This window comes from Peromyscus californicus, unplaced genomic scaffold (assembly GCF_007827085.1).
Source record: "Peromyscus californicus insignis strain IS unplaced genomic scaffold, ASM782708v3 Scaffold_7__1_contigs__length_154581171, whole genome shotgun sequence".
Classification (NCBI taxonomy): Eukaryota; Metazoa; Chordata; class Mammalia; order Rodentia; family Cricetidae; genus Peromyscus; species Peromyscus californicus.
This window is the reverse complement of record NW_026294595.1, coordinates 37,149,641-37,171,757: the sequence shown is the minus strand read 5'-3', so window position 1 is coordinate 37,171,757 and position 22,117 is coordinate 37,149,641. Positions and strand designations below refer to the sequence as shown.

Sequence of the window (22,117 nt, the reverse complement as noted above, 5' to 3'; positions counted from 1 at the left end):
TGGAAAGAACATGGAGAGATAGACACCACTCACTACTACACATATCACTCAGAATACAAACCATGCCTCTCTGAAGAGTCATTGGGTACTAGTGTACTTCTGAAGAATCTTTAGGCTCATATACCCAGAAAGTTCCATTTCTATTTAGCTGTATTTGAAGTTGGTAAATGTGGATAGATATATGTACGAAGAAGCTTAATCTAGCATTCTTTCTGTGATCAAAAATGTTGAAGTACCATTCAGCTGTAGGGAAATGTCCGGTAAAATTATGATATAGTTCCACGTGGACCATTAAGCAGGAAAAAGAATACTTCCAGTTAAGTTCCCAGCGGCAGACCCCGCGGGGAGCCGCTTTACGGGGTGGCGCGGGCGCGCATGCGCGGGTTGGGGCGGGGCCTGGGACGGCACTCCCGGCGCCGAAGCCACGCCCACCTCGAGTCGTCACCACGTGACCCAGCGAGCCAGGCTGCGCCCACTGAGCAGTCCTGCCCGGAGGCCCAGCCTCCAGGCTCCTGCGGTGCAGCCCGGGTGACCCGGAGCCCCGCGGTGCGCGACGGTGCTAAGCGTGACCTCGGCCGGGGGGCGAGGCGTGCGGGGAGGAGGCGCCGCGAGGCGGGACGCGCAGTCCGGGTGCGAGGGAAGTGAGTGCGGGCTGCGCGCCGGGCTGTGCGCCGGGCTGCGCGGGGGGCGGGGGCGGGGGCGGGACCGGGCCCCCGGCGGGCTGCGGCTCGCACACCCCGCTGGCCCGCCGGCTCGCCCGGCCTCCTGCGCGCCGCCGAGAGCCAGCGGGCGCCGCTTCGGAAAGTCTGCCGCTGCACCTGCACTCTGGGGATTTGGAAAGGCTCCAGAAAGCTCACCTGAGAGTGTTTTCCCAGCACCTGCTGGAGTGTTCGTGTTTGTGTTTTTAAGGCGGTGGGGGGTGGGGGGGTGGGGGGGGTTCAACTTTGGGGAGAAGATGAAGCTGAGAACATATAGGATTTTATTTGTAGAGATGTCCGTAAATTAGGTGAAGAAAGGAGATTGTGCATTTGACAAGTCGAGGTCATATCTGACCCTTAGGGGCGGGCACAGCCACTATTATTGTTGGTTTGTTGGGTTTTTGGAGACTAGTTAGGCTGGCCTCACCTCCTTGTGTGGTTTTGGGTGATTCGAGTAGTCTTGAACTTCCCATCCTCCCGCCTCTGCCTCCCCGCTGCTGCTGTTGTTACAGGCTAGTGCCACCAGGCCCAGCCTGCAATATTATTTTCTAATTGTTTCGTTTTTCCACTGCTAGATTTTTGTTTTTGGAAGCTTTGTTTTCTAAGTCATTTCACGCTAGTTTTCATATATAATATTTAAAGGCAAACCCACTTATATTTGGAAAAATAAATACTAAGCGACGTTTTATTTGAGCACATTAGGTACTTGGCACGGTCTTGGCTGTTGTGGTTAGAGATGAGCAATATGGACGAGGTGCCCACTTCTTCGTGAGAGAGGGACTCTTGGTCACTGGCAGTGGGGCTGCACACTGTAGAAATCAGTCCGAATGTTTCTCAGAAGGCTAACTTATGACCTAACTGTACAACTTCTTGTATACCCAAAGGCCTAAGTCCTACCACAGAGATACATGCACATGTATATTACAAGAAATGGAGCCATCCTAGATGTCTGTCATCAGATAAATGGATTTTAAAAGTTGGTACATGTACACAATAGAATTGTACCTTGCCATAAAGAAAAACGAAATCATGATTTTTGTAGGAAAGTGGATGGAGCTAGAAATGACCCCGTTAAGTGAAATAAAGCAGACTCAGACAAATGCTGCCTTTCTCTGGTGTGGATCCGGAACTGTTAAACTTGCTAGTTAAGAAATTGAAAATTTGTTCTTTGACAGTTTGATATACATAATATGTACATAATGCATTCTCACTGCTCTCATCCCTTACCCTTCCTTGACTCCACCCCACCCTCTGGCAAACTCCCCTTCTCCCCACTTTCCCTGCAAAACTCTGTCCCACCTTCTTGTCTTTTTGTTTTATGAGCCCCTGAGAGTTTTACCAGGACCTTCTATGTGGCCGTGGATTTAAAAGGATTCATTTGAGCCTCGTGGCTCAGCAGCCGTGGGTACACAAGTGAACTTGTCTCCTTCTCCCAGAATCTACCATTGGCCAATAGGAGCAGTGCCTCAGGAGCCGCTCCCTGATCCTTGACTCCTGGGCCCAGTCCTTTGCAGGCCCAGTGCAAGGAACCACACACAGCTGCTGTGAGTTTATGATCACAGAGGCTGTGCTGCATCTGGAGGGTGGAATTTCAAAGCACCTGGCCACCGCCTCTAGAGTTCCTTTTGTTCCCAGCCTACGGTTGTTCCTTAAGCTGTAGAAGGGATGGTGTCAGCATCTTGTTCAGGGCTGACTCCTCAGCTTTACTTTTTCCCAGCGTCTCGAGTAGCCATGAGACTCAGCATTCACCACTGCTCGTGGCAAAGAGGTTTCTCTAGGGCTGAGGGTACCATCTGTCTATGGTTTTGAACATAGATGTTTAGAAGGGCAGCTTGACACTCTGTCAGTTAAGCTAAACAACAATAGTAAGTTTTCCCCTAAAGACTTACGGCGTCTCCAGGCATGGATTATGGGCAGGTTTTTCAGTCCTGGGCATGGAGTCCCTCCTTTTCAGCTGTCCACGGATCCAATCAGAGGGAGATTGGTTATGCCCATAGCAGGTGTACCACTGTCACACTGGTGGGTACATCTTGCCTGGCAGGTTGTGCTTCTAGTTCATAGAGTTTCAGCTCCGTACGACTTGTCTTTTCGCTCCAGCAGCCTTCCATAGTGCCATCTGGCACCCAAAGCTAGCCAGCAGGGAGGAGGTTTCTAGGTCAGTTCCAGCTTAAGTTCTTTGACTCTTGGAACCAAGTGTGGAATTTTCAGCAGTGGAGCCTAATGGTCTAATTCTAGTGGACAACCAAGGAATGGCAAGAGCCTGCCGTTTGGGGGCTCCTGAGGCTTCTCTGACAAGCAGTCGCTATGAAGTGTGGGCGTTTAAATGAGAATGACCCGATCGATAGGTTCATATCTTTTAATCCTTGGTCGCCGGTTGGTGGGACTGTTTAGGAAGGATTAGGGAGTGTGGCTTTGTTGGAGGAGGTGTGTCACTGAGGATGGGCTTGGAGGTTTCAAAAGGCCATGGCATTTCCAGTTTGCTCTCTCTCTGCCTCATGCCTGTGGGTCGATGTGAGCTCTCAGCTCCAGGGCCATGCCTACTCGCCTCAGCCGTGCTCCTCCGTGCTCCCCACTGTGGTGGTTCCAGATTCTAACCCTCTGAAAATGCAATCAAGTCTTCCATCAGTTTTCTTAGTCATGGTGCCTTTTCACAACAATGGAAAAGAAATTTAGATAGGAGGTGTCCCACATCTGGCACTCAGATTTTTCCTCAGTGACTCTAGGGCAGTGTTAGCTAGTCATACAAGTTATCTGCCTTTAAACTTTGATGCTTTTCAATTGGGTATCCATGTGGCCTTTGATACACCCTTTGCTTTGGTTAACCCCCCCCAATCCCCCCAACCCCCCCAACCCCGTCTCTCATCCCCTCCCCCTCCCCCTCCCAGCTTAACCCTTTCTGCCCCAGTCTTCTCTCGTCTCTACTGTATGTTGAGTAGCCCATGAAACTACTCTGTCTCCGCCATTCAAGTCTCCCTATTCCCAATGTCCCCTTTCCAGTTTCCTGGCTTCCACAGGTATCCCAAGTTAAACACATAAAACTGAAAAGTTGAAGCTAGGATTCTGGCTCTTAATTCTTACATTTGTGTCGGGTGGGGATATGTGGGTCATAAAATTAGGAAGGAGAACAAGAAAAGGGAGAAAACTCAGGGGATGGGAAGAAAGTAATGGAATATGTATGACATGCGGCTAGAGAGATGGTCCAGTGGTTAAGAGCACTGGCTACTCTTCCAGAGGACCCGGGTTTGATTCCTAACACCCACATAACAGCTCATAACTGTCTATGAACTGCCAAATCCAGGGCCCTCTGGGTGTCTGCCGACACTGCACTTGTGTGGTGCACAAACATGCATATAGGCAAAACATTCATATACTGTACACACACATATACACCACACACACGCATATATGTGTGCATGTGTATGTGCGTGTGTGTGTGTGTGTGTGTGTGTGTGTGTGTGTGTGTGTGTGTGTGTATAAAATTCATGACATGAAGGCAGAAGGGGGTTATTTCCAGAGGGTTCAGAGATCAGGGAGGAAAGTAGGGAAATTCAACAAGACAAACTGAATGAAAATAATCATGATGAAACATAAAACTATATGTTAGTTTTAAAAATTGAATCTAAAACTTACCTCGAATAAACAACAGGAACACCAAAGATTTGTAAATAAATATTGCTGAATTTCAAAAAAGGAATCAGACCATATGTTTTTATGAGCTATAGAGAGGAATTTTTAAGTTTTTAAATTTTGTTTTTGGATTGTGTATGGTGTGGCCAACTCTCTTTTCTCGGCATCTTGGTCTCCCCGCCTCAAATCTTTTGTGTCTTTATGCAAACCGTGACAACACAACCACATTTTGAATGAGATTTGGGGGATTTCTCCCCCGTCAATAACTCATGTGTAAAGCAAACAGCCTTGGCTCTCCTGTGACACAGTTAGGAGTGGAAATGTTTCTGAGTTGAGAATAACAGGTTTGAAGTGAGGCCAGCTTTTAGGCTCCGAAGGTGAAGCGAGGCTATTGGGGTGGCTATGGCCTGCAGAAGAGATACTCTTGTGTTTTCTGTTCCATCATCTCCTCAAATTATCCCAGGTACTAAGTGTCCTTCAACATGGGGGTGCGGGCGTCTTCGTTGGGTAGATCCTGTTACCCGAACTTGGATTTCCCTGATTCCTAGGCTGGCACGTAACGTTGACCTGTTTACAAACGCTCAGGCTGTCTTCCGTGGCGTGAGGAACATGGTGAAGCTGATTCGCACGCTGGCAGATCACGGTGATGACGTCAGCTGCTGTGCCTTCTCCTCGTCCCTCTTGGCTACCTGCTCCCTGGACAAGACCATCCGCCTGTACTCCCTGAGTGACTTCTCGGAGCTGCCGCACTCCCCGTTGAGGTTTCACACCTACGCGGTCCACTGCTGCTGCTTCTCTCCCTCCGGACACATTTTGGCATCATGTTCAACCGACGGTACCACAGTGCTTTGGAGTGCGCACAGCGGACAGTCCCTGACGGTGATGGAGCAGCCGGGGGGCAGCCCCGTGCGGGTTTGCTGCTTCTCGCCGGACTCGGCTTACCTGGCCTCAGGGGCCGCTGATGGATCTGTTGTCTTGTGGAATGCACAGTCATACAAATTATATAGGTATGGCTGTTTAAACCCTGCCTGGCTGGAACCCTGTTAAAATTAGGTTTTACTTTTTACTGTGGTAAAATAGACACACAGTTGACCATTTTAGTTGAGATTGTTAAGTACACTAGAAACATAGCCTTCATTATGTCGACAATGAAAATAATCTAATAATGTTCTTCCTGCATGGCATCTGCAGAGCAGGAGGCCAGCTGGTCAAAGACTGTTGCTCCTTTGTGGTCTCAGAGCTGAAGAAGGGGATGCTTTTAAGTGATGGTAGGGGGCTAGCTTAGTCTAATCAGGCAGCTCAGAATGAATGCGATGTCTCTGATTTATAGAAATGAACGCCTGTGGTTAGCTAGCCAGGTTTGTGATTTCCACCTCTGTGGCACAGCTTCCTTCCTGCCCGTGATTAATACTGCACTAATAGCTGGGTCCTAATCAGTTTGTTTACCTACCTGACGAACAGTGTTACCAGGACAGCACTTTTGCCCTCTTCCCAAGAGAAGCACTGCGCCACACCACATGTTTTCTTCATAGAGTTTGTTTGAAGATGAGGCACTATTACCTGAGTGATGTCAGTACAGAAATTGAATGTGCTTTTGATCATAATAGTGTGTCTTTTCAGTAAAAATCATTCTGTGTATTTTAAATAGGGCCATTGTTACTCTTGGTTGTTTTTCACTTTTTTAGGTTTTGGGGTTTCAGTGTGTTCATGTTGACTTGCTATGAGGATATAAAGATGAGGATTGTAGTGACTCTGGTCCCTGTGATCTGGGCTCATAGGTATAGCTAATAGATTTAAATCCTCCCTGTCGGTCGGTTTATAGCACGAGATGCTTTATTTGGTGGGCATCAGTCACCCATTCTGGTTGTCGTAACTGCTGTCATTGTAAAAGGGACTGTCTGTCATATAAAGAACACCTCATCTCCTCCTGTTTTGCTTTGGTTTCAGGTGTGGTGGTGTCAAGGATGGCTCCTTGGTGGCCTGTGCATTCTCTCCTGATGGAAGCCTCCTTGTCACTGGCTCCTCTGGTGGAGATTTAACAGCGTGGGATAATCGAATGAGGTGTCTGCACAATGAGAAAGCTCACGACCTGGGGATTACCTGCTGTGACTTTTCCCCACGGCCCCTTTCTGGTTGGTCAGCTCACCCTTTTAAGCACAGGATCCCTGTTTGTAATTCCTCTGACTTGGTCCTTTGCGTTTCCATCCCAGCATTAGTATTGAGGGTCTCTCCATTCTATTACAGAACCATCCTTTGTCTTTCGAGATCAAAATGAACTGTGAAGAGCTGTTACATGAAAAAATGTCTTTTTTTTTTTTGTCTGTACAGGACATTTCTGCTTGTTACAGTAGATTGAGATTCTTTGAATATGGGATTTTCACAGACTTAACTTTTGCTTTTACTGTCTTTTTTTTTAAAATTGGAATTGAGATAGAAATTAGAAATTTTTCTTTTTCTTTTCTTTTTTCTTTCTTTCTTTTTTTTTGTTTTTTTGTTTTTGTTTTTGTTTTTGTTTTTCAAGACAGGGTTTCTCTGTGTAGTCCTGGCTGTCCTAGAAATCACTGTGTAGACCAGGCTGGCCTCAAACTCAGAGATCCCCCTGCCTCTGCCTCAAAGGTGTGTGCAACCACCGCCTGGCTTAGAAATGGGAAATTTACAAATTGGGAAAGGTTTGGGGAGATAAAGTTGATAAGGAACTTGTTGTGCAAGTCGGGGGACATGTGTGGATCTCCAGCACCACACCACCACACAGCAATCCAGACGCAATGGTGTGTGCTCCCGAAGTCTCAGCACTGGAGGGTGTCTGGGGTGTGCAGGTAGGAGCCTAACCCGATCAGCAGGTCCAGATTGACTGAGAGAGCTTGTCTCACAAACTGTGGGAAGCAGTTGAGGAAACCACTTGATGATGACCTCTGGTTCCTTGTGTGCATGTATGTGCACACACAAACATGTACACACACCAGGTTGGAAATAGAAGGAACATTTTTCCTTTACTAATTTAATCTTCCAAAAACTGATTAAGATGTTTGACAACATAACTAATTTTTTAAAAAGAGGGACAAGAAGTCCTAACTAAACTCTTGGTTTTAAATGGAGACATTGGCTTGAACAATTAGCCCTGTTCATTTTCTTTTTCCTTTCTTTTTATTTATCCTGTGTCTTTTACATCATGTATCTGAGGCCATTCATTTCCTGTCCCTTCACACCTGCCTTCCACCCCTGCACATACACCCCCAAATAAAACAAAATTTAAGAGGAAAAAAATGAAAAACATCTCGTCCTGGAAGCTGCAGTGTGACACAGAATGTCACGCAGTAAACCCCTTTGCCCATACGTCTGCTTGCAGGTGTCCATTGCATAGAGTCATCGGTCTGGTTCAAGGCCTGTGTCAGAGGAGAAACTCTGCCTCTGCCCTCTCTGGTCTTGTCCTCAGATCAGAGCGATCTGTGGCAACAACGGAACCGCACAAGTAAATTAAACTTTTTCTGGCAGACAAGTATGTTCAACCCATTACCTATAATGTTGTTTGAATGAGAACAGATCCAAATTAACAAAACATTTTCCCTTTTTATTATACCAGCAGTTCTCAACCTGTGGGTTGTGAACCCTTTGGCAAACCTCTGTCTCCAAAAATATTTACATTACGATTCATAACAGTAGCAAAATTACAGTTAGGAAGTAGCAACAAAAAGAATTTCATGGTTGAGGGTCACCACTGCATGAGGATCTGTATTTAGGGTCGCAGCGTTAGGAAGACTGAGGACCATTGTGTTAAATGAAGCCTTTGAACATTGGCATGTGTAACATGGGGTTCAGTACCCACTTGGGGCTGGCTGTGTTGTTGGCAGCTTGGCACAGACAACAGACAGAATGGCTTCGGCATTGCCCTTGTTCCAGAGCCCTCAATGGCTCAAAGACAGCGAAGGTCAAATTTCAGATCCCTAAAGCACAGTCTTTAAGTGCCTTCTTAGCATGTTGTACCTAACCCAATTGAAGATCAGTCCTGGCTTCGGACATCTCTTAGCACACAGCCTGTCTCCATTCCTTGACTGTATTGAATTTGGTTTTCAAGCAGTTTCCCCGGGGGGGCCCTTCACCTAGACAGACACCAGACCTTGACTGCTGAGGATTGCTTGATTAGCTGAAATCTTTTCTTTTTTAACCTTTTGACATTATATATCAGGTTCATAGATTTTTTTTTCTTGAATCCATTCTTCTGTTAAATTCTCTACCCAGTTTAGTTAAGCATTTTAGTCTTTTGATGATCATTTTGTGCTGTTTTATTCCCAGGATGGTTTATAATAGACAGGAACCATTTTGCCCATTTTTGAGGCACCTTCTCCACATCTTTGAGGCGCTCCCTTGTTGAAAAAGAGCATTACAAAGAGTCACACTGTCTAGGCAAGGAGGTTTGAGATCGCACACAGCATGGTGGGAAGAATACTTAGCTTTTACCCTACCACAGGGGGGTGACCTTGTCTCACCTCTGAAGGGGAAAGAAAGGGGCCAGGTGTCAGGAGTGCCTGGCATGTGGAGGTTGGGCAGACAGTCACACAAGACTTTCTTTCACAAGATGGTGGGCTAGCCATCGTTGATAGGAAACATTGTTTTTCACACATTGAATCATGGATGAGTTGTATAAATATGGAGGAATTTAGATTTCTTTTTTGCGCAAGGGGATAATCTAAAAATATCATCGTTGCACTAGATAATTGTGAGAGAGGGTACAGTGAAGCCACTGAACTGGACCACCCTGTGGGTAGAAAGAAAAGTTTACTGGGGTTTAGAACACACTGCTGATCGGCTCCCATGAATAGGGTAGCAACTCGGTGGGAAAGCACACAGATTTTATATGATAGTCCGCAAGATGGGGATTTAGTCTAGTAGATACATAATGAAATTCTGAATTCTCTAAGAAAACATTATCTAGCGGCATAGGAGATGCCAACTTGATTTGATTAATTATCCTAAACTGTGTAATATTTTCCACCAGATCAGCTGAATTGATATGGTTTTATATTTATATAAATTCAAATTTTCCTCTTGATCAAATCCATTGGAAAATAAATTTTCACTATTATTCCATGTGCATTACAGCAGCCTTTTAAGAACTTGGTACTTCAGAAAGCATTTATGTTGGGTGTGATTAACCATTTAACATTCTTAAAATAGCTGACTTTTCTAATTTTTTTCTTTAATGATAGCTTCATAGCCTCTAAAATTCAACTGGAAGATGTTCTACTTTGGTGGTTATTGGTTTTTACAGCTTTGAGCTATAACCTAAAAGGACATTTTTATTTTATTTTATTTTATTTTGGTTTTTTTTGAGACAGTTTCTCTGTGTATAGTTTTGGTGCCTGTCCTGGATCTCACTCGTAGACCAGGCTGGCCTCGAATAATAGAGATCCACCTGGCTGTGCCTCTCAAGCGCTGAGATTAAAGGCGTGCACCACCATCACCTGGCCAAGGACTTTTTTAAAACAGCAATTTCAGCCTTTAATCCCAGTATTTGGAAGGCAGAGCCAGGCGGATCTCTGTGAGTTCAAGGCCAGCCTAGTCTACAGAGTAAGATCCAGGACAGGCACCAAAACTACACAGAGAAACCCTGTTTCAAAAAAACCAAACCAAACCAAACCAAACCAAACAAAAAACCTAGCAATTTCAGAGTAAAGTTACAATCCTATATAATACCTGGTTAGAAGAAATTCTGTAACCATTTTATCGATAGTGTCAGCTGACAAATATTCATTGTTTACATGGCATAGACGAGTCACATTAGCAGATCTCAGCAGAATCAAAACTTTTGGTTTACAAATTCTTTGTTTATCTAACTTGCTGTTTTTAGGTGGAGAACACGGCCTTCAGTTTTACCGATTGGCATCAAGTGGTCAGGATTGTGAAATCAAACTCTGGGTTGTTTCTTTTACCCCTGTCTTAGGTATGTCTTAACTGTCTGAATTATTTGTGACCTGCAGAAGACTTTAATCTTTTTCTTAAAACTTAAGATACTCTGGATATTTTAAATAATAGTAAAAATATGCCTTTAATCCCAGCACTCAGGAGGCAGAGACAGGTGGATCTCTGTGAGTTCGAGGCCAGCCTGGTCTACAGAGAGAGATCCAGGACAGGCACCAAAACTACACAGAGAAACCCTGTCTCGAAAAACAAAAAAAAACACCCTGTCAGGAGACGGAGGCAGGAGGATGAGTACCTTCAATACCAGCTTCAGCTGTGTAACATGGACAAGGCCAGCCTGGGCTGTGACAGACCAACCTCGGAAGCAAAGAGAGGCTTTGATTGGATGTAAAAGTCTGTTGTCCACATCTGGCTCTGACCACACCCTGCCCCTGCCACGCTGTCCTTGACTTAGCTTTGACTCTTCCAGTGGCTTTCACACTCTTGCTAAACGTTGCGTACATCACCTTTGCGTTTATTTATCGTGGCTGCTGTTTATTGATGAGTGAGTCTTCCTCATGCTCGGTCTCATTTTCTCAGGTGGTCTTTCAGTCAGGACACGTGTGGTGGTCTGCGTTGGGCTACGGTATTCCTTCATCGTGTCTCTAATGATCCTCTCCTGTGCTGTCTTTCTGAACTTCCGTCAGTTGGCTGTTGGAGGCCTTGAATGGATTCTCCCAGCCACACACAAATTCATCTCTCAATCTATTGAATCTGTATTTTTTTTTACTTTTTGAGGAAATCATTCACTTTCAGTTTTTTGAATCGATCTCATCAATTTCTAAAAGTTCATCTTTAAGTCATTTCATTTTTTTCTAAGGTTACTTATTGGGGCTGGAGAGATTGCTCAGTGGTGCACTGTGCTTACTGCTCTTGAGGAGGGCCTGAGTTCGGTTTCTAACCCCCGTGTAGGATGGCTGACAGGTACCCACAGGGCACCTGTACTCACATGCTTGTATCCCCACACGCTCAGGTATATATAATTAAAAATAAAATAAATATATGTTAAGAGTTATTTCTTGTTATGGGGGTGGGGCACGAATGGTATGCGTGTGGAGGCCAGTGGAAAACTGGAGGTGGTTTCTGCCACCTTCACGTCGGTTCTAGGAACTGAACTCAGCTCCTCAGACTTCTGTGACAAGCACCTTTTTACCCCTGAGCTATCTCACTGGCCTTTTGGTTTTTTTTTTTATAGTTGGTTTTTGTTGTTGTTTTAATGAATGAGACAAGGAAGAATTTTTCAAATTCTATTCTCATAACCCCTTGGCTCCGTCTATGCCTGCCTACATTTGTCTCCTCCACATCGTTTCCTTTAGATGTCCAGTGACACTGTTTACATCTAGAGAGTTGACAGCAAGGATCTTAGGAGCTCACTGCCCTCAAGGCCTGTAGCATGAAGAGGTGCGTTTGCCTTCTTGGGAAGGAATTGAGGCCAGGTGGATGTCTTGTCATCAGCTGCCATTTTCCTTATATAGGTTGCTCCTGGGGAAAATCGCCTGCCTGGTGCAGCCTACTGTGGGGTGGGGGCCAGGAGGGATTGAGGCAGACGGTGAGTGTTTCCTGTTCAGACTCTGGGGTAATCATTTCGGTTCTGACCTTGTTTCCCTGGCTGTTGATGGTCCGTCCTATCTGAAAGGCTTTCCTGGGACGGAATGCGTCCTCTTCAGGGTTAGCCCCTCTGCACTGGGCTGTTCGCCCATCAGTCAGCCTGTTTTCTGACCTTCCACGATTGGTTCAGCTTCTCTGTGGATGTCTCCTTCCCAGGCACTGTTTGCATTCATATCTTGACAAATTCATCAATTATCATTTAAGGATTTTAAAGCATTGTGGTCAAACAGCTTTTTGATCCACATGCCTCAAAATGGGTTGTCATTTGTTACCTAATAAGCTTCAGCTAGAATACAAACTACGGTTTTGCCATGAATTGTTCTAGAGTGTAAGGAAGAGCCTCATGAGGAACGAAGAGACTGTTCATGCTAGTTTACATGTAATATCCTTTTCATCTAGAACATGATGGGGAGGTGGGACTTCTTCCTTCTCAAGTCTATCCAAGATAATCCTTATCCCTTTCTTTACTCAGGTAAAATTCTGGTACAAAATACAAATACAGTCACGTGTGGGCATCCTGAATACAATTACCTTGAAATTGTTCAAAAGGAAAACCTGTGATCCATTGTAAACTATCTTTACACCACTCTTTAAGAAACATGGGGGACCTCTTGGGTGTGCAGGGAAAGCCTCTTTAGACAGCATCTGTCACTGTAGGCCCCTTACTCGGCTTCATGGTATTGTGGGGCACAGGCAGACCTAGGCCCTGGACTCAGGAGCCGTTCTCACGGACGAGTTCCGCGGTCACCTGGGATGTGCAGCTGACTTGTGTTTGACTGTTGGCATGAAAGCTTTCAAAGTTCACCCAGGTTCTGGGATCTGCCGCCGTCTTAATGCTCCTCTCTGCTCTCCCAGGTAAACGCGTCTGTCCCGCTTTGAGTGTGAGCCTTCTTGTCTGGTTAAACGTTTGATTTCTGACACCTCAGCAGAGATCTTAGATCTCACCACTCCATAACTTCTTACGGTTGTTTCTACCTGTTGGCATCAGAACACACCGAATTCCGTCTGCTGACTTTTAAGAGAGTTGTGTTTATTTTCTGTAATTCTAAAGATTTTATGGTTGTCCTTTTTTCCCCCTTTATTTCAAGACAGGGTTTCTCTGTGTAGCTCTGGCTGTCCTGGAACTTGCTCTGTAGACCAGGCTGGCCCTAAACTCACAGAGATCCGCCTGCCTCTGCCTCCTGAGTGTGCCACCACCATGCCTGGCTATGACTGGAGATGTTGTAGATTTACAGGATTATAAATACCATTGATTTATGTACAGAAAGACAAAATGTGTTGATAATGTCAGACTTCACAAAATACAAGCACTGATTTTTTTTTTAGGCTTTTAGGCAGGTTTTTTGTTTTGTTTTGTTTTTTTTTAATCTTACCAAGCATTAAAATTATGCATAGTTCACATGTTTAAAAATTTTAGTGATTATAAAATTGCGCTAGCCTAGTCTTTGCATCAATTTAAAACAAAATCTGCCATTGGCAGCACTAATTGGATTTAATGGATTATAAGAAAAAAATCTATTATTGAAGCGTGTATGTGTGGAGTGTGTGTTTATGTATATGTATGTGTGGTGTATGGGTGTGTGTGTGTGTGGTGTGAGTGTATGTGTGTGGTATGTGTGTGTTGTGTGTGTGTGTTGTGTGTATATGTGTGTGTGGTGTGTATATGTGTGTGTGTGTTGTGTGTATATGTGTGTGTATGTGTGGTGTGTGTGTGTGTGTGTGTGTGTGTGTGTGTGTTTGTGTAAGCTAGAGATTAGACTCAGGACTACACCTCCAGCTGTTACTGAGTGTTGAAACCATCTCAAACCTACGGTATAATTATCTGCTATCTATGTGGAAACCTAAGCTGCATGAAGATTTTTATGACCTTGTCTTTTTGTTACTCACATTATTAAGTAGAGAAATGAAATTGTACGCATAATCAACTTACTAATTTTCTCACCTTGTTAATTACAGGCTTTGAATTAAAATATAAAAGTACACTACGTGGGCACTGTGCCCCTGTTCTGACTTGTGCTTTTTCCTACGATGGACAGATGCTTGTGTCAGGGTAAGCGATCTATAACGAAACCATTGATGCTCTGGAAGCTCCCTCTGTCGTTGTTTTGCTTACATTCAGCTATTCATTGTGTGAGCATGCGCGTGCCACAGTATGTGTGCGCAGGGCAGAGCACAGCTTACATGGTGTGGGTTCCAGGGCTTGACCTCAGATCATCAGGCTTGGTGGTAATCATCTTTACCTGCTGAGCCATTCCACCAGCCCAGTGTTTTTGCCTCCTTTCCTATGCTTCATATTTTGGGTCTTCTAAATTTTAACCATTGAGTGGTATGGTGCCGCCTTAGCATGGTTAGTTTGTATTTCCTCAAAGCAATGAGGTGAGAACTTGGCTGTGATCTATTTCAGTAATGGATATTTCCCCCTTCATCTCAAGATGATCGCAGGTGAATCACACTCACTTCCAACTTAAACCTTGCTTTGGTGCAGCAGACAGGTTGGGCTTATTTATACGGTGTATGGCTGTAGAGAAGGTTACTTTTCAATCTCACCATTTTGAATGTGATTCATGTTTTTTTCTTCTAGATGTTCATAAAACTTTTAGTTGTGGTTTTCTGTACATTCACTTTGATAGAACTACATGTGGGCTAATTTTTAGCTTGCTAGGAATTTTTTAAAAAACTAATTTGGGGGGTGAGGGTGGGGGGGATGTGCTCTGTGTGAAAATTAGAGGATGCCTGCAGGAGTGGGTTCTCTCCCTTTACCACGAGGGTACCAGGGATTTAACTCAATCCTCATGTTGTTGGACTTTCTTTCGATTGCCAGCTCCCAAGTAATGACACAGGGACTTAGTATTAAGTACGAAAGCTTGGCCTTAGCTTAGGCTTGTTCCCAACTAGCTCTTAAAACTTAAATTAGTCTGTTATGTTAATCTGTGTTCTGCCATGTGGCTCGTTACCTCTCCTCCATGCTGTACATCTGACTCCCTCTGCATCTTGCTGGAGATATCCGCCTCTTTTCTTCCCAGAGTTCCTGTCTCTGCCCGGAAGTCCTGCCTCTCCTCTCCTGTCTAGCACTTGGCCATTCGGCTCCTTATTAAACCAATCAGAAGGTGCCTTTCACACAGTGTACTTAAATATCCCACAACCTCCTCAGGCTTGGCAACAGGCACCTTGACCCACTGAGCCATCTTGCTGGGCCAGGAATTCTTTTTGAGACAGGGTCTCATGTGTAGCACTGGGTGGCTGAAACTTGCTGTGTAGACCAGGCTGGCCTTGAACTCTTGGTGATCTTCTACCTGTACCTCCTGAATACTGAGATTGCATAGTACAAACCACAGTGACCAGCCATGCCAGGAATCCTTTGAGCTTCTTAAATCTGTAGAAGAACGTTCCATTTCTGAAAATGCTTACCTCTTCTGTTATTGCCCTTGTCCCTTTCTCTGTCCTCTAAGGTGCCAGTTAAGTGCAGATTGTACCTTCCGACTGTAAACGTTCTCTCTTTTAGTCTTTCTTATTTTTATTGTTTATGTCTTCTACATTTTTTTATGTATTTTTATGTGTATGAATGTTTTGCCTCCCTATATGTCCATGTACCATGTGTATGCCTGGTGCCCAAAGAAGCCAGAAGAGGGCATCAGATCCCCTGGGATCGGAGCTACAGCTGGTTGCGAGTCACCCTGTCTGTGGGTGCCAGGAACCAAACCCAGGTCCTCTGCAGGAACAGCCAGTGTTCTTCACTGCTGAGCCGTCTCTCCGGCCAGTTCGTCTTTTTATCCTTCGTTCTTGATTCCCCTTTACTGATGCTCTCTTCAGCTAACTGTGCTACTTAAAAGTTTTTTAGTTTTGTTTAACTTTATTTTAATGTTTGTTTATGTATGTTTTTATGTGTATGAATGTTTTGCCCACATGTATGTAAGTGTACCAAGTGCACATGTCAGATGTGCTGGGGCTGGAGTTGGGGATGGTTGTGATCTATCATGTGGGTGCTGGGAATCGAACTCAAGTCCTGTGGAAGAACAGCCAGTGCTGTGAATTGCTGAGCCACCTCTCCAGCCCCCTACTCTGCTACAGTTAATAGTCTTCTGACTTAGTTTTGCTTAAACTGTGCCTCTGCAGTTTCTAATTGGCTGTTTAAGGCTCTTTTGACCAGTTTTGTGATTTCCTGTTCTCAGTTGGAGCATTCCTTTTCGAAGCTTGATCTTAGGAAGTTTGATTTGAACACACATGCTTGATTCAATTACTTTATAATATTTTTTCATAAAATTTATATTATAGTTTGACAATTAGCCTATTTTCAAACAAAAATAAAAGATATGATTCCTTTGTTGTTTAGATTAAAAAAAGTTCCTAGATACTTCAGTAAGACAGGCTCCATACTCCTCTGACGTTAACTTTAGGATTTATTATTTATAATTTTGTGTATGAGTGTGATTGTATGAGGGTATGTGCATGTGAGTGGATGAGAGTATGTGCATGTGAGTGTATGAGGGTATGCGCATGTGAGTGTATGAGGGTATGCGCATGTGAGTGTATGAGGGTATGCGCATGTGAGTGTATGAGGGTATGCGCATGTGAGTGTATGAGGGTATGCGCATGTGAGTGTATGAGGGTATGCGCGTGTGAGTGTATGAGGGTATGCGCGTGTGAGTGTATGAGGGTATGTGCGTGTGAGTGTATGAGGGTATGTGTGTGTGAGTGCAGGTACCTGAGGAGGCTAGAGGTATCAGAAACCCCTGCTAATTGTGAGCTACCTTGTGTGGGTTCTGGGTGCTGAACTCAGGTCCTCTGCAAGAACAGTGTGCCATCTCTCTGGGCCTCACTTGACGTTAACTTTGTCTTCTCTTGGCAATGTTAGGGATCCACTCAGAACCTTGCCCATGGTAGACAAGCACTCAGCCACTGAGTTACACACCATTAGTTTTTCAAGTTGGTGTTTTTAGAGTGGGAGAAGCTTTGCTTTATTGCCTAAATATTCTTGAGTTTTAGTATGCACTATGGCTAGCAAAGTCCTCTGAGAAAATTCATCCATTTGCCTTTGTTTATAATATTTGTTTTGAAATGAAATAGCATATGATTCTCTGTGTTCTATACTTAATTTTCCACTCCATAACTTTACAGAAGTCCATATCTCTTCTTCAGTTTCCATAATCCTGAAATCAGATTACTGCATTCATCTGTTTTCTTTCCTGTCCCAAAAGTTGTGGCCCAATCCAAATATTTGGGGGCACACATGTGGTGCACACACACAGGCATGTACATATAATAAAAGTTTTAGGAGATTGAGTGTCTTTAAATAAAAAGAACAAACAAGCTAGAGCAGTAGTAGGCCGGAAAGCAGAGGCAGGCCCCCACAGGGTCAGGAACCCACACCTCCGAGTGTGTCGGGATGGTGCCTAGTCCTCAGAGGCAGAACACAGGGGCTCCGGCCACTGGATTATTCATGGCGGACTTATACTATGACAGTATTTCTGGGAGGTGGGAAAAGGAGAGGTGGAGCCTAGTTAGAAGAAGCAGGTCACAGGGGGGCGATAAGTTCTTGGGGGTCATGCTCTCCCTAGGGTCATACCTGTCCCTGGCCTCTTCCTATAGCCCATTCTCTCAGCTTTCTGTCCACTAAGGATGAAGAGCAGCCTCCATCTCCTCACATGCTTCTCTGCAGGCAACAGTAAACTAACCCAGTAAACCCTTCTTCCTCTAAGTTGAAATACGTTAAATGGAAAAGTGGATTTATTTACAGTTTGGGCCAAAAACTGGGGAGGGAACTCTGTCTCTGCCTCCCCCACAGCAGCCTGACAATTTATGAAAAGGATGGAATGAAAGGTAGAAAATGTACAGATAGTTAGCTGGCAGAGAAGTTTCAAAAGCTGGCTTCTTGTTACACCTTCCAGGGGTGGGAAACAGGGGCCTGAGTACCATCCTTCTTAGTCTAGCTCCTGTGGGGAAACTGAGGAAGACAACAACCGTCTTACCTGGGCATCATGGTTCACACCTACAAACCCAGATTTGAGAGACAGCACAGGCAGATTGCCTGGAGTTTTAAGGCCCACCCAGTGTACAGTATGAGATCCTGTCTCAAATAAGATAAATAAGTCCTGATTTTGAGGGAGCTCAGGTTATGCTAGAAGTTTGAGCGTCTCTGGCCCTGGGAAGGTGATGGGCATTGCTGAAATGGTAGTTGGCTCTCTTACCAGCCAAGCAGGATGGGTCTTAGAGTCAGATTCACTTTAATGACATAAAAATAATACATTTCTGGCTAGGCGGTGGTAGCACACACCTTTAATCCCAGCATTCTGGAGGTAGAGACCGGCGGATCTTTGTGAGTTCAAGGCTAGCCTAGTCTACAGAGTGAGTTCCAGGACTATATAAGGGACTTGAGCACTGAAGATTTTGTTATGTGTGGAACCTAGAGGTGGCTTGGAATCACCCTTCTTCTCCCTCAGATACTGAGGGGGTGGTTATAATAAACTTATCACATATTTGCATACTTTCAAAGGAAACTTTAAAGTAGTCAATAGCAAGAGTAAAGACCTTCCCAGTGCCTGGCTTCCAGAGGCACTTGGGTGTTCATGCCTGCTTCGCATACCTCATTTGCCTCAGGGCTGTGCTGCTAGCACATGACATCTAGAAAAGCATGAAGAAGTTTGTCCCTTCACCCTTCTTCTGGCCTCCCCTGTGGTGACTTCCCTTCAGCCCCTCTGCAGAACTTGCATTTTGTTCCACCCTGTTCTCTTGATCTAGCCAGATGTAAGGAGTGTTATATGTCACAGTTTCTACTGAGCACAAACCCCACCTTTATAACTCAGATAGAGACTGCTCCTCTCCATGGTATTTGAGTAGCTAGGACTCCATGGAGCCAGTTTTGAAAGTGCTCACAAATATGTAAAGAGTTTTGAGTTGAAAAAAAAAAGATGCTTATTTTCTCGTGTTGAAAAATAATGAGAAAGAAAAAAAAATAGATGCCGTGTCTTAACTTGTTCTCCACCTTTTGGGCAGCATGGCTCCCACACTTCCATAATTAGGCAGGTCAGAAAACTAGAAAATGCACCAGGAGCTGAGCCACGAGGCACATGGCCTTTCTCCAAACTCTAGTCGTCTCTTATCTCTGTCTGCCAAGTAGGGAAGAGAGCCGGGAAGCCAAGTCTTCTTCCCAAAGACAAGTTCCTTTTCTCCCTGCCAGGGCACTGGTTTCTATAATAGAAACCAGTTCTGTCATAGAGGCTGGGGTCTTATTGTTAGGAAGCGGCCAACCCCGTTACTCCGTAATGACTAGCAGAGGGTGACTTAGGACATTTCCTAAAACTCGTCCCTGTCTTCCCTTGCTTCTCATTCACACCTTCACGGACAGTTGTCCCGACCCAGTGCTCACAGAAGTCACCAACAGTGACTCTTCTTCCCAAGTGACATTGCCTCCGATGGTGGTTTCTGAGAGTGGAATTTCCTTTTCGGCTGGTTGTCAGCGTGACATCCAGAGAATGTGTAGATGGGAGACAAAGTGTCATGAGGACCAGGCGGGAGGATTGTTTTCAATAGAAACTTACCATGAATGGGCTCGGAGCAACTGCACGTGATTCTGGCTTTCGTTCCATTAGAAGTTTAAATGGGTGTGTGTGTGTGTGTGTGTGTGTGTGTGTGTGTGTGTGTGTGTGTGTGTGTGTGTCGGCTGATGGATCTCTCATTTGTCTTTCCTGACGTCTTTCATGTTTACTATGGTGCTGACGTCCGTTCATGCTGCTCTAAGCAGCATACCTGAGTTTCAAAGCTCCTGTGCAGGTAATGTTTTTTCTTGGATAGTTGTCCACATTGATGTTGCTATGAAACTGGGAATTTCCATCCACCATGTTGCTGATGTCACTCCTTAGTGTTTTTTTAAGAGATGCTAAAAAAATATGGAATTTTCCATAAGAATTTTAGATATTCCAGAAATGATAACCTGTAATTTACTGAATTCAGGACTAAATAAGAGCGTTTATATATTATGTCTAGTATAATTCTTATTCTGAATCTGTGACAGAGATTCTGAGGTCAGCACCCATTGATGGTATTCAGTTCCCTACTGAACAGGAACCTTAAGCTAACAGGTAGGACTCCTTTGACTATAGCCCATTCCGTTTTCATGATGATGAACACAGATGTTAGTGTCCCACAGGCAGTGTTAGCACTGGTCTGGGTGACCTTGCAGTGTGTACCATGGTAGCAGAAAGACTCTTCCAAGGGTGGAACAGAAGAAAAAACAGCATGTTTTAACTTATTGTGAAAACCCTGTGCTTTGTTACAGTGCCATAGTTTCTCTGTATTACAGTTCTTTTTCCTACAAGAAGAGTCCCCAGATGTCCGCTCCATTCTAGCTGATAACCTGTCAATCTTCCAGCCTTTTCCAAGAGGGTGTGTTTGGTTTTTATAGAACTTTTCACCTAGTGTTTGCTTTTTTTTTTTAAAGGTCAGTGGATAAGTCTGTCATCATATATGATATCGTAAGTACTTCAGATCTTGTATGGAAACTATATAAATTGTTTATGAGATAATTGAGCTTCAAATTTAGTTGTATAAAATAGGTTTATTTTTAATATATCTATTTATTGTACCCAAGAATATAATATTCGTTCTCACAATGGTGAAATAGTAAGATACTTGGAAAAACCTTAAATATTTCAATAATGTCTTTATGATGGATGGAGTTTTAAATCTAATCTTAGAAATAGCCTGTTTCCATAGCAGCATGGATGTGACCTACCTACCTATAGTTCTTAGAGTACAGGGTGGATTTAGGGACCAGCATAAGACAAGTCTAAGGTACCATAGACTTAGAAAATAGGAGTTTGGGGCAGATTTATATGAGTAAATGCTGAATTGCATGAGTATAAATAAAAGTGTAAACTTTATATTTCATAAAGATATAGTTGATGGGAATGATCTTTAAGAGAAAATTGGTGTTGTGTGGCGCTGCACAGCTGGGTTCAGGCATCAGCTATGGCAGCCTTTCAGTGGAGGTGTACGTCATTAGGGAGTGGTGTCCAACAAGTGCCTAGTCACCCACACAGGAGTTAAAGTCATTGGAGGTTCTGGCAAAAAGTGGGAACAAACCCTCAAACACTCAAGCCAGATGAAAAAGCTGTGTTGTTTTTTACCGGCTTGTTATGGGATGTCTATATTCACAAATAGGTATAACATTGATTTTTGTCTATAAAACATGCACTGGTTCCTGTTAAATACACTTGTCCTGACTAGGTAAGCAGGGAAGAGCAACCTCAATTGGGAAAATACCTCAGCATATGGCCTGTAGGCAATTCTGTCAGGCACCTTTTTCTTTCTTCTTCTTTTTTTTTTTTTTAAAGATTTTATTTTTTGTATATGAGTGCTCTGTTTGCATGACAGAAGAGGGCATCAGATACCATTATAGATGGTTGTGAGCCACCATGTAGTTGCTGGGAATTGAACTCTGGATCTCTGGAAGAACAACTAGTGCTCTTAATTGCTGAGCCATCTCTCCAGCTCCTGGGCAGATTTTCTTAATGCTGGATGTGAAAGGATCACTCCTGAGGCCATGGTGCTAGGTCGTAAGGAAGCAGACAGAGCAAGCCATGGAGAACTGGCCAGTTAGTAGCACTCCCCCATGGCCTTTTCTGTCTCAGTTCCTGCCCTGACTTTGCTCAGTGATAGACTGTGATTTGGAAGTGTAAGTGAAATAAACTGTTGCCTCCCCAGGTTACTTTTGGAAATGGTGTTTTATCACATCCATAGGAACCCTAGTTAGGAAAATACCTGCCCATTGACTGGCCCCCAAGTGTACTCAGGGTATCAGCGGCTTCCATTCACCGATCCTGCAATAAGTACACATCAGATGCCACAGCAAGACTGCACCTTCGTTTATTATGCAGTTGGGTTTCTATTAACAGTCTTGGTCAAACTGACAGATGTCAGGGGTCACTGTAGGAAAACTTCCAAAGGAGGTCGTCAGCCGGCCGCCATGCTGATGCCTGAGAAAGCAGAACAAGCTCTCATGTTTAGTTATGGATGTCAGCTCTCCCTCATTGTCAGCCTCAGCAAGTTAGTTGCTAATGATGCCTTCAGCACGTAGACCTGTCAGTGACCTTCATCCCGACCTTGTCTCTTGCCTGACTGATGAAGTTATTCTGTTCTGTTTCAGGGCACCCAGAGTGTGCTGTACACATTGACGCAGCATACCAGGTCTGAGTTACTTCACAGTTCTAACCTAACTAAAATACTAGCCAGAC

The 22,117-nt window shown here is 44.4% G+C and overlaps 1 protein-coding gene across 6 annotated transcripts in view; it reads left to right on the top strand.

Annotated features, from left to right (window-relative positions):
* The first annotated feature begins 438 nt into the window (after positions 1-438).
* Positions 439-22,117, top strand: part of Wdsub1 (WD repeat, sterile alpha motif and U-box domain containing 1) — a 33,068-nt gene continuing 11,389 nt past the window's right edge. For 3 of the 6 annotated variants that reach the window (XM_052723989.1, XM_052723990.1, XM_052723984.1), the window contains exons 1-7: positions 439-641; positions 4,911-5,332; positions 6,273-6,457; positions 10,171-10,263; positions 13,845-13,938; positions 20,323-20,356; positions 22,030-22,070. In XM_052723989.1, the coding sequence (XP_052579949.1) occupies positions 4,935-5,332; positions 6,273-6,457; positions 10,171-10,263; positions 13,845-13,938; positions 20,323-20,356; positions 22,030-22,070 (845 nt within the window). In that variant the 5' untranslated portion in view covers positions 439-641; positions 4,911-4,934. Of the gene's footprint in view, positions 642-742; positions 889-4,873; positions 5,333-6,272; positions 6,458-10,170; positions 10,264-13,844; positions 13,939-20,322; positions 20,357-22,029; positions 22,071-22,117 lie in introns of those variants that run through there. The other 3 variants (XM_052723985.1, XM_052723987.1, XM_052723986.1) reach the window with 3 other exon arrangements.